Here is a 13,551-nt window from a genome sequence, read left to right on the forward strand (position 1 = left end):
TTATATGAATACGCCGCATAACGCACTTAGTAGTTCAGTCCGTGCTTAGCACTCTCTGGATTCGCACGATCAATCACTACCGAGTTTACGTTGGACGGGCAGACGTGAAAGGTGCATTGCTGATTGCTGCTGGACGTTATAGCCCCGTGTTTTTGTATGTTTTACTGCAAAGAAATTTGATAACTTTCGTGTGTATGGTTCTAACATTTTAACTAGGATATTCGTCTGATTGTTCTTCAAATTTGGTTGCTAGATATGTTCTTTTAAAACAAGGATTTACTGATTATACCGATAGTTTGTGCAGACTGTTGCAGCCTAGCCACACGCACAGAAGACAACATGTCCCATAACACAGTCGTGTGTGACTTGGTTTTGTTGTTGATTTCGGGTTTAGTAGGTAAGTTGCTACGGGCCTAGATTTTCCATTTCATTTATTTTTCTCATTCAAACATCGATAAGATTATTTACGAATGCATTTATTGAGACAATAATAAACAAAAACATTTCTTTTACATCTGTACAGAACAGTATTTAAAATACCTGGGTTTTTATAAAGTAGAATTTGTGTTCGGAAGAAGGATAATACTTTACAACAATTTTTTAATTTTAAGCTTTAAAAGTAATCTCAAGTATTTTGAGAAAAGGATTTTTTAAAGTTTGATTTTGAATTGGTCTGAGCATTAAATTGATTAATATTAACGATTGTAGGCCGGTGGAACCAATCGATATGTGATTGATACTTTTAATGTAAAATGATTTATAAGCTGTTAACATTCAGTACCTATTAAGGATTATTTCATGTCATTTTTTTATCTTTCAATTTGTGTATTCTATAATTCGTTGTTGATACCATGAAGTAACACAAAATGCACAGTCGTGAGAAAAGTAGAGACACCAACGAATTGTTTGACTAGCATAATTTTACCAAAAATAAACTTTACCGTATGCAGTGTGAAACAAACCATGCCAACTGATCAAATGTAGGCCTACTGTACAAACCAATTCAGTAAATTTTGTTGAAATCGTCGCGTTAAATTGTTAGCATATTCATTTTGGCAGCATTCAATTAATGTTTTTAAATCTACAGTACCAATATTAGTCCAACTGTATCTTGGAACATTACTGTACTTTTTGAAACATTAGTTGTAACTGGGATGCAGCTCTGCACCTATTAATTGCCTTGAAATTGAGAAATAGCTTCCACCACAACAGTAGTATGCTTGAATCTTAGCGTTTAAACAGATAACTTAAGCACTGAATTAAGCCTCTGTTTGTTCAACAAAGACTGCCTTTTATATCGGTATTGCTATACCAGACTGTTGAATGCAACATTGACTTTAGTGGTAATACTATATTACGGCTTTTGATAACTTTTAAACCTGTGGGAAAATATGGAAGACAATACAATGTAAATTGTAAATAGAGTTTGATACAGAAGTCAGATAGGGATACTGCCAAAGGGCATTGAATAACAATAAACAACTTTAAATTGATAAAAATAGATTTATATATTGTATTTGCTTCATTTTGTATTTAAAAAGTGTACAGAGTAAAAACCAATGTACAATTTGATAATAATTTTTATAAAAATGTTTGAAGTGATAAGAAACAAAATTATATTTAATATTTGTAAATATTGTATTTTATTAATCACGGGCACAAAATCATATACAGTACTGTATGCCTACACTAAATAGAGAATTGTCTGTTTAAAAGACCAACACATAGAAAATAGCATTGTCTGTCTGTAATAGCAGTTAAATGTACTGTACACTCTCAAACTTACAACACTAATGTAGCCAGTTAACCATTCAGTTAATGTAGCCAGTTAACCATTCAGTTAATGTAGCCAGTTAACCATTCAGTTAATGTAGCCAGTTAACCATTCAGTTAATGTAGCCAGTTAACCATTCAGTTAGTGTAGCCAGTTAACCATTCAGTTAATGTAGCCAGTTAACCATTCAGTTAATGTAGCCAGTTAACCATTCAGTCAGAGATGTTGCCAGTTAACCATTCAGTCAGAGATGTTGCCAATGTTGAAAATCACAGCAAGGAAGCTTAAAAAGACAAGAACCCTTCCGAAGCAATTTTACTCTCGCGTCTCATCTTACGCTTCCCCGATGAGAGTTCACGTAGTTCGGTCGGATAGATTGCCGTTGATTCTGATTGTGAAGCACAGATAGAAACTAGCTTCTGGCTGACCTGGCAGGTGGAGAAGTGCTACAGTTAATTTTATTCTCCCTTGGGGTAGTAGAAGTTGAATATCAAGGCTCAAATTCTGGCCTAAGAAATTATGATGATTTGGTTAATGGTAAGAATGTTGTGTACTGTAGTAGTCGATGGTTAAGCACCCTGAGGGTATTGAGGTGTTGGTTACAAAATACTTGACTTGCTGTAAAGTCATAAGGGTTATACTTTATACTGAAGTTAACATCCTGAGGAAAGAAAACATTTTATTATTTTGAGGAAGTAAATTTATAGAAATCAAATTATGTAGAAACTTTTCAAAATGAAAAAAAATGCATACATTTACATAGATTTAAGATAAGATAATTTTTTATTCTAAAGTATAGACTTAAAAAATAATATGAAAAAAACATACTTTTAATTTATTGAATATTCATATAAACCATAATAACGGCATCAAAGTTTCTACATCTCTGCCTTTAACAAAAACTCAGTCTACATTCCAAGACCTAATAATAAATAGTCTTACAACAAAAATTGTACAATTCCGTCTTTCTCGCATTTATGAAGCAAATTACCCGTCACTAAATTCAATTTAGACTCATAAATCTCAAGCAATTCTAAGGGTACATAAAATGCATGCTAACACAACACGTTAGTGATAAAAAAAAAATGCTGTTTTTTTAAATACAAAAGTGAAGGCAGTAAAAGATGAGTGTACAATGCGATGGTACTGTACGCTAATGTGTTTGAATTAGCTGTAGTAATTTGTTTTATTTTGAGAGTAATGCTAGTTTTATCGTGTAATTTGCATTTGAATATTGTCAATTTTTTTATCTAACACAGTGACTCATAACTCATACTGCCGACACAACTACAAGCAATGGAAGTAATTTATTATTCAGAATAAACACAACGCACAAAGAAATCTTGTAAAAAATAGCATATGTACAATCCTTATACAGTTGTGTAATAAAACTGTTAATCAGTCGGCTACACACAAAAGAATATGAAAAAAATATCTGGAAAAACAAAACCATTATTGTTTAAGCTCTGTCTACATTATCAAACATTATGTGACAAAAAAAATTGATGTGCCTTATATATGGACATGATGATCCTATATATGGACATGATGATGTCATATTGCTACCATATTTGGGTACATCACACTTTTTTTGATAGTTTGATACTAGTGTAGAGAGAGCTTTATAAATAGCTAGTAAAGTCTGCTTGTTCAGTTCTTGTCAAGTAGACAGTTATCACAGTACAAAATACAATTAATAATATTCAAATTAAATAATCAAGAAATATAAATATTTTGACTAATAAAAATTTAGCTATATAAAAAGAGTGTATATTATTTTTATTTGAGAGGGGTATTAAAATGAAAAGCATTAAAGATAAAAACACGCATTTAAATTAATCCAATCAATGATGTTATAAATCCTTGTTGTGTTTTGTTAAAATATTGGAAGTCAATACAGAGTTTAAAGGGCATTTACAAGTGTGTTAAAATAAGTTAGACCCAATTAACACCAGTGTAGTTGATACAGAACAGTAGATAATTACCGTAATAGTGACTGACTAGTAACCTTTGACATTAACCTTTGACATTTAAGATTAAATTGACTTAGTATGTGTATCACCAAAAGTTATAAAATGGGGAGGGGAGCTACTGTAGTTTGAAAGGTGGCTAAAAAGAGAGTGATGTGACATTATAATTGTTTTGTTAGTTTTTCATTTATCTGTTTTTGTACGGTATATCTCATTGGCCCTGTTTCTGCTGCCAACTAAATACCGTATATTATACGGTATTTTTTGAATACCGTATATATACGGTATATTTTTGGCAGCAGAAACTGCGCTCATAAAAAATATACCGTATTTTGTATACCTTATTTTCCCCACAAAATTTGTGGATAAAATACGGTATTTACAAATTTATACCGTATTTTTTGTACCCGTTTCTGCTGCCAATAAAAAATACCGTATTTTTTTTTTACATGACAAAAGGTCAACATTCGTGTTTTTATTTTCTGTCGCTGTCAGCTCTTTTACACACGTGTATATATATATTCGGCGAAAATGTGGAGCGAAGACGTCACAGTTTTACTAAATAAATTTGTGTGGGGAAGCTAAAATGTCTGGCCAACTAAAAGGTAATAAAAGGGACAACCACATTTATAAAGACATTTCTAAAAAAATAAAGCAGGAGTATGGAATAGACTTGTCTCCAAAGCAAGTAAACTCAAAGCTGAAGAGCCTGCGAAAGCAGTACAATATTGCAACATAAAATAACTCGGGGAGGGAACGAATTAATTGTCCCCATTACGATGTTTTCTGTGCTCTCACAACATCTCTATCACTAGGGCTAGGCTGTTGAAAGTGAGACGTAAAACTTCCTTTATTGCGACTTTTAATTATCGATCAAATAAATGAATGGCAATTTGGGTAAAAAAGATGAAATTTAACACGACCACCCAAGAAGTATTGTTAGCAGAAACGGGGTACTAAAAAATACCGTATTTTATACCGTATTTTTATACCGTATTTTGAGCAGTTGCAGCAGAAACAGGCCCATTCTCAGAGCAAACATAATTGTTATGTTTATTTTATATGCAAATGACAATAAATGAAAGATATTTTTTCACTGATGAATGAATAAAAGTGACCCTGGCTCTACTGTACATACTATTCCAGTTTAATATATTTTAACTTATTTTATTTAGGTTTTCTGTAAGCATGCATTTTGTTTGTTGCGCATTTTAATTGGCAAGTATTTGTTTAATGAATTACACAACTGATTATTAAGTACTGGTAAACAAAGGAGATATACTTAAATTAGTTATGCTTGGTTAGTTAGTACCAACTTAGGCCATTTAAGAAATTAATTAGTGGCATCCAAATGTGAATATAATATTTAAATATTTGAAATAATTATTGGATGTAAAAACTACGACATTCAGTGTAGTAATATAATAATTTATTTATTTGGAAGTTACACTTTTGAAACGGTAGCACACTTCTTGAATGAAGATGTGTCCAGAGTAAAAATAAGTAAAATATAAGTTACAGAAAAGAAAAAAAAATTTACAAAGAAACTTAAACTAAATTATGTACAAAATATAAAAAATAACATAACAATACTAAATAGAGATACAGTACAGTAGCTGTTTAAAAATAAGTATTACTAACATATTAACAACTAACACAATTTAAGCTGATTAGAGGTTAACAAAACTGTGTGGAAATGTGCCATATTCAATGGGTTTATGAGTTTGAAAATGTCTTGGGTTGTTGCCTTTTAAAGTCGCTTATTCATCATATTTATTCATTTATAAGTAAAAAAACTGTAAAAAATGTGCTCAGTCTAAAATAGTCCTACATGAAGTCTGCAAAAGAAAGTATAGCAATCACACTTCCCACTTGAAACTTCCAAACAACAATCCAATTATTACACTACTTGTAACTAATTCCCAGGTAAAGAATAACAATGACATGATGAGTTGAATCCTTCTGCCATTTGACAATTATCAGAAGAATGTTTAAGCCCCCCCTTCAAAGCAATATAGGATGTCTACAGGTACTTAAAAATCTTCATTAATAAGCTTCCCATTGCTCCCTTTCAGCCATAGTTAACCAAATTAATCGTATTAAGTAGGGATTTTACAGTTCTCAAAGAATCCAATTTAGAGTCTAACAATAACCAGAGCGATGCATGAAGTACCTATACATTGTTTCATTCACATATCTCTGGTCCTTTTCAATGTCGACCGGCAGTGCTTGCCAACTTTCGATTGATCTTGTTGAAATCAGGCTAAGTTGCTTGCTATTGTCTGGCGGTACTGTTGAAAACTAACAAGGTATAAACAAAGTCATCAGGCCATGAATGGAGTCTTGCTGAATTCTGAAATTGATCCTATTGAAAACACCTAAAAGAAAAGTCAATCCTTATAAAGCCGCAGGGAACCATACAGAATATATCAACGTACGGCATGTTTCTTGTATTTGTTTAATACCAACAATTGTCTATTTTACTGCAGTGAATTTAGATGAGTTATTTTGCAAGTACAAAACTTATTGTGTAGTTGGCCTAGGTTTGTTTGTTGGGTAAAATGGTCGGTTTCGGGTTCCTGTAACGTAACTCCAAAACTTTAAACGTTTTTTATTTTTGTAATAATTAACTTTGAAAAAGAATACTGCAACCTACACTAAACCATTTGTTTGAAGGTATCGACATTTCACGATTATAATTTCAAATGTACCAATGAAAACGCTATATAGGCGCCAGTTGTGTAGGTCATTAATATTCATGTGATTATAAATAAGTAGTAATATAACACATCATATTTCAGCCTAAATAAATGCACTTCAACTTTTCACAAACTAATTCCTTTAATCATAGAGATATTATAGTGCTATGCTTTAATAGAATATTCAAAACTCTAACCACTGCTACTGTAGTGTGGTATTATAGGTGTGACTTAACAAGTATGTATCACTGAAAAAAACAACAATAAGCCCATTTGAGCAAACAATAGGGTTGATTCATCCCATTCACAAAGTTGCTTTCCTTTCTCCTCATACAATAGAGATTATTACATTTTAATTAGTTATTTTATACATCTGTAGCATTCCTTTATAAAAGTATTAGTTTGAATTAGTGCAAAGGATACATTAGATTAAAAGTATTGGATTAAAAGTATTAGATTAAAAGTATTAGATTAAAAGTATTGGATTAAAAGTTAGTGGAAGTTCTGTTGTATTATACTCTATTTTGTACTTTTTTGTTGGTCATAATTTAATTATGTTCCCCAAACAATTCTATAGCAGTAATTACGCATGAGAGCTTACTTATATGTGATATATAAGAATGAACTATTATTAATTTCTGTATTTCGTAGAAATTCAATTGATTAAATGCCTGTATAATTGGCCTAACATGCATTTCTAAGTATTTAAAAAATAAAATTCATTGAAAAAAAAAATACAAGTTTAACTGTATATATTTGTATTAAAAAAACTACTGATACTTTTTCTTGTTATTTCTGTATGTTATTGTTAGTAGTTACATAATTAATGAACATACAATCATCTACGGCCATTTTCAGCAATATTATTTCAAAAGTTAATGCAATCTTGTAATCTATTGCTAACACACTATGTAATGTTTCTGTATGTTCAATAATAGTACTGATATAGCTCACTTATTTAGAATTATCTTTTATCATAGTTGATATTGTCAAGTGCACTAGCTATACAATACAATGTATGTACTGTATATGTTTTAAATGTTATGTACTGTAGGTACAATACCATTCCAAAGTACAGTATGTTTTGTTATGCTTTTCTGAAACTCTTGTTTTGAGGTTATACTTGCTACCAGTACCACTCATTCTCCTCCCCCCACCTAACTTCCTCCCCATATCACCCATTTACCCCCACCCCCCATTCCTTCCCGTACCACTCAATCTTTCCCCGCCACTCTCTTTTACTGTAACTTCCTTCTCATATCACCCATTCTCCCGCCTCCATTCCATCCCGTACCACTCATTCTTTCCCTCCTAACTTCCTCCCCATATCACCCATCCTTCCCGTACCACTCATTCTCCCCCCCCCCTCCCTTTGTCACATGCAACATTGGTTTTTTATTTGATTTGATTTTTTTGCATCTCATCAAAAAAAACATGCACAATTTACGATATATATAAAATTGAAATTTAAAAAAACAGATACAGAGATGCAAGATAGTCCATGAAAGTCCTATGGGGTCCTCAATAACAAATTTAGAAAAGACAAAAAAAATTACAATTTACATAAAACATACTTAAAAATACTGGTACATTTTCGAAATGATTCCCTGCTAGATTAATTTGCACCGTTGTACAGAGGATTCGCATCAAGCGTTCATATTTTTCCCGTTGCACTAAATGCCGCTAAACATGTAAAATTGTAATTTATAGTTGCAGTTGTTCATAATAAATTTATGTGATGATGGATGGTGTTATGACTGTTGCATTTGTGTTCAGATTGGCTTTGTATTTTATGTGAGGAGAAATATGCATGTTATACTTGGATGCAACATTTACAATATAATCTTCAAAATAAGACAAGACAAGTATTATAGTATGCATCAAATTATCCACCACAAAATAATATCACTAAAAATTATAATTAATTGCGAACTGTACACTATCAGTCTGATGAAAAACATGTACATATGGACATACTGTATGTATATTTTGGGTGGGCTTTTAAAGATGGCTGTCGAACAGATAAAGTCGTAAATTTTGTTCAACTTAAAACACCATGTACTAAACTTTTCAGCTAAGTACTGACTTTCCATTAGTTTTGTTAGAAAGTCTGTAAATTAAAAATAATACTGGCTTGAAATCTTCAATAGACCGTGTGTTATGACAAACTAGAAATAAAAGTTTTCATAGCATTCCAATTGAATAGCTTGATAGCATTTGTGTTATGTTATAACCACATTATTGTTAGGCATTTATGGCTGACGCTGATTTTACTAGATCTACCGGTACTTAAGTTCCGTGCTCGTAAATATCCTAGCAAATGGAAAGGTAGAGCCACAGAGAGCAATCAATGCGAGCCCTATCAGAATAAGGCCATAAAACGGTGGCTATAAAACGTAGATTGGTAAACAGCTGAGACCAGTACAAAATCATTTTGTACTTGATGACCCTGTGTTAAGTAATTAGAAGTAAGACTTTGAACTCATTTACAATACTTAACGATATTAGCCCTGTTAGATTAGTATAAAAGTCTATAGTATTTTGTCATTAACATACAACTATACCATTGATTTGGACCTTTGGTAGACGATTGTATAGATTTAGTGTTAGAGTGGAAAGACTTTGTAGATAAACGGCAGATACAGGAGGTAATTAAGATCACTAATAATTTGTTAAGGAGGAACAGAAACCAGGATCAACAAATTCACCGAACCTTTATTGTTGCTAAAGCTATATAAAGCCCTTGAATTTTAAAATAGACAAACATCTTTGTACTTATTAATTTATTTTGTATGTATTTTGTAAGATATCTCCAAAGGTAAATTACTACAAAAAAAGAAAAATAACAATGTTGTGGGTATTAATGGAGGCTATACAATAAAATTAGCAGAAAGCTAATTCAAAATGATGACAGCCAGAAAGAATATGGCAGGCTGTCAGATGACAGTAATTCCTCTTTACAGTACAGTAGCTGGCTTATTTTACTCAAGCCGATTTCTACTACGTTAATTTGTTAATAAAAAGCGTTGACTTTGTATACGCATGAATATTCATGCCTCCAAATCCCTGTCTACGCATGCGCATAAGTGAATCTTGCAAACATGCGCATAAGTGAATCTTGCAAACATGCGCATAAGTGAATCTTGCAAACATGCGCATAAGTAAATCTTGCAAACAAATTCGCCTATGTAGTGGAAAATCTGCTTTACAGTAATGTATTTTCCATAAACCTGTCCCTGCCCAAATTTTCCTTTTTAATGCGTTGTATTGTGTAATTATATTGTTCATTCGCTAGTTACTACAGTATAACATTTGGTGTTTGTGCAACAAGCGTAACTACAGAATATACATATCCATATATGAATAACAAATTTTATCTGATAAAACTTTTCTATAGCATTCCATTGGTTGAAAAGTCAAATGTATTTGTGTTTTTCTTTACCGGTTTACACGTTTTATACATACCGATGATGGGAAAGGGGCAACAATTTTGAACACACGTAGGATATCATGGAACGTATTATAATGTATATAACACCATGTGTGATGCTATACACTAATACTCATTAAGCCATATCACATTATAACGCTTGATTACCTGTTTAAACTATTTATTCCCACTTCGCTGATTTTCATTCGACAAAATAATTCGATACCTACAGGTGGAGTATGGCAAAACAATGGTAATTTCCATCGTAACGCTCTCTTCTGAATATGTCAATCATATACTATTCAGCTCCGCGGATCAATAACCTTGAAATCAGTGAACGAATTGCGAGCGTGAAATTGAAACCCATTTACCGTAGCACTTCATAAACAGATTATAACCAGCCTAGCAAAGAATCTTTTACCTACTGTCTGGATTGAAAAGTTTTTCGCACCTTATTGATTCACCAGTTTCCGATATTTCACAGACTGAGGAATCGTTTCTGAATGCACTCATGCATATCGTTTACTCCTACACTTATGTCGTTGCTTATAAACAGAAGATGTGTTGTATGGTATACAACTTTTGGTTCACAATTCATTGATTTTGCGATTTGCCTCAATTTTGTTTTGGATTGTCTGTGTGCAATTCATCATGATGTTGCGATTTGCACACGTTTTGGTGAAACGTGTCGTAAACACGTATCTTAATTTGAAAGCTATGAGGTTAAGTGCTTTGTTTAAAACCATAGATTAGTGATGTTATAAACTAACTTGTCCTAATAAATATGCTGTAATTTAATAATTAAATCTGTTGATTGATTGTTGATTTCTTGAAATTGTCCATTATAAATTTGGTTAAGTTAAGTAATGTAAATTTACATTAGATAGTCTACTTTATCAGCATAAGTTTGCTTCCAATACAGCGAGGTGAGGTTATACAATACAGCGATATACAAATGTTGCAAAAATAAAAACTCACGTCACAAACCAACTACGAACAAAGAAAACATTTCTAACCTATAGAAAAAGATATTGCATTAACTTGATATAAAAAACCCATCTTTTTGCATGCTGTGTTGGTGGAATTCGCAAAGATACAACAAATCCGCAGATGCGTTGGCCTTTGCCAGGCACAGTTGGAATGATAGAACAGTAACAACTGACTCGATAGGTGCTCTAGCGGGACTCTGTGAAGTTTAATGTTCCAGGCCTGCAGTTCATCACATTCTAGGCAGACTGAACTGTAGGAGGTCTAGCTAGTTTCTGCCTGAAGCTAATTTTGACAAATAGTTAGCCTAGCCTAGACCAATCAGTGACAGAGCAAATGGAGTTTTATGGCTTTTATTGCTAGATACAGTATCATCATACTGTAGTTATTTTTAATGGAAAAAGATCTTCTTGTTGTCAATGTTGTGTAATATACTGTATACAGTATATCCAACCCCGAATTGTAATTTAGGCTAATTTTTTTTTGGTTTTATTTTAGTTTAAAATGAATTATTGTTAAATCAATACTATTTAAAAATCATTCTGATAATAAATCTAAAAAAAAACACTGTAAAAAACATGATTTTTAAAATAAATAAAATATGTGTATGAATCTATAAAATTTAAATATGTAAATTCAAAACTTGAGCATTTGACTCTTTAATACATGTGTGATACCATTATTTTGTATTCATTTTAGACAGACTATTTGCTATAAAAAGTGTGAAATATGTTAATTATTCATGATATTTTAATTATTGTATTCAAAAAGATCATATTATCTACAGTAACCCGCATGTAACACCAATAGACTAGTTTTATTTGACTAGGTTATTGCACTAAGCAAAGTAATAACATAATAATGGCATTATTATCAGTAACTGTAATTTCCGATAAACTTTGCCCATGTTAAATTCATAAGAAATGTTGTGAAACAAAGTGCATGGTAATATTAATAACGAGAAATAAATGTACTAATCGATCATACTGTATTTTTATATTTATGAGAAAAAATAAATTTGAGCAATAATAATAATAATTGATGTATGTTATGTCTTTCAGGTATTGCAGCCTCATCAAACAGGCCGTCAAGTATACGACCTCAATCAACTTACTTATCAGCGGATCTCAACGCAAATACTAACTCGTCATTCTTCGTTCAAACCCGAAAACACAACTCTGAAGAGATTTTGCTTCGTGAAAACATTACGTATAGCGGGCATGGCTTGTTTGTCGATAAATTAGTATGGGATGTGCAGTCACATGGGGGCGCTGTGTCAGCTTCGTACGGACCATTTCATGTTTTTGAAAGTGACTCTTTAATATTTAATAGTTCTGAACTATATAATTTAAAAATACAAACTCATATTATAACAAAACATATTCAAGCTTATAGCCCAAGTTTAAATATTTTATTTCACTTAGATCATAAGCAATTAAAAGTATTAAACGATTTGTCAATTTGCATCGATTTGCATATCTTGTACGCTGAGGGCGCTATTGTATCTTCGTGTATGCTAAATAAGTCAACAGGATCGTGTTTCCTCGATGTGCCAATACCTATGGAATGGTGGTTGGGAATTGCGGATGCTTCATATCAAAACTCAAAAATGCAATTGTCCTATAGCGTATCAAAAACTGTCACGGGTGAATGCACACGTAAGGATAACAGTCTAAAAGGCAGAGGAATGACTACCACGCAAAAAGGCGAGGAATCGAAACAAGCGCCCTCAGTATACGTACATGTAGGAGAAGTTCCGCTTCAACCGTTTGGAGGACATTATTCTCGAATTGACGATAAGAGTAGAGTAATCATCAAGGCTCCAGATAACAAAGACGTGAGCCCTACTCACGGTTTCCTTTTTCCCGTCGGCATCCCGCAGGATCTTGAAGCGGAATCGTTTTCTATCAAGTAAGTTCTATTGTTCATTTAGTACGCTACAATACTTCTTTGTTGATTACAAAAAAACATTGCAAATTTTTTTGAAAAATTGGAAAAATTTATTTACGGTAATGTAATTAGACAAACATCATTTAATTCAACACATCATTTCATCCTAATAATTAACTGGCGCGCGACAGTTGCTATGTGACTATGATTATTGAATGTAAATGTAATATAGTGTACAAGACATGACCTACTTACGAGCCAATTAATGTTGTGACGCTCCATTCAATTTATACACAGTTTGTTCACTAAACCTATTTCCATTTGCAATAAAGCCTTCAAATTTACATCTTCTCTCTTTACCGAAAATGAATCACACTTAGTCATATTAAGAACTGATTTAAGACAAATTTTGTTGGCGTTTTGTTCATTAAGAAAATGAAGGGAAAAGTCATTAACGACAAGATGCATAGACCGTATGCAAGAAAAAACTGATGTGACCCACATGTATTTGCGACCTATATTAATTTTTTTTTTATTTTGCTGCTAATACTCGTGAGATTAAAAACAGAAGGCCTGTTTATTTAGAAATTGTATTATTAGACTTGACATAATTTATTTAAATATTCATTGGTTTGTTATTGTACATTATAGCCTTTGTCTGCAATTTGTCAATTGTGGGTTAAGTTTTTAAATTAAGTTTTAAGTAATTATGACCCTGTATTGTCCATAGCATCTATTTTTTTAAAAGCTGTTTGCTTATGTTTGTATAGCATTTTATCATGGTTATTTTTGATATTTATT

The 13,551-nt window shown here is 32.1% G+C and overlaps 1 protein-coding gene across 1 annotated transcript in view; it reads left to right on the top strand.

Annotated features, from left to right (window-relative positions):
* The window catches only part of LOC140045378 (transmembrane protein 132B-like), a 34,114-nt gene continuing 20,563 nt past the window's right edge, over positions 1 to 13,551 (top strand). Inside the window, exons 1-2 of the mRNA XM_072090241.1 lie at positions 1 to 397; positions 11,922 to 12,771. Of these exons, the coding sequence (XP_071946342.1) occupies positions 340 to 397; positions 11,922 to 12,771 (908 nt within the window). The 5' untranslated portion in view covers positions 1 to 339. The remainder of the gene's footprint in view (positions 398 to 11,921; positions 12,772 to 13,551) is intronic.

This window comes from Antedon mediterranea, chromosome 3, assembly GCF_964355755.1.
Source record: "Antedon mediterranea chromosome 3, ecAntMedi1.1, whole genome shotgun sequence".
NCBI classification, from domain to species: domain Eukaryota; kingdom Metazoa; phylum Echinodermata; class Crinoidea; order Comatulida; family Antedonidae; genus Antedon; species Antedon mediterranea.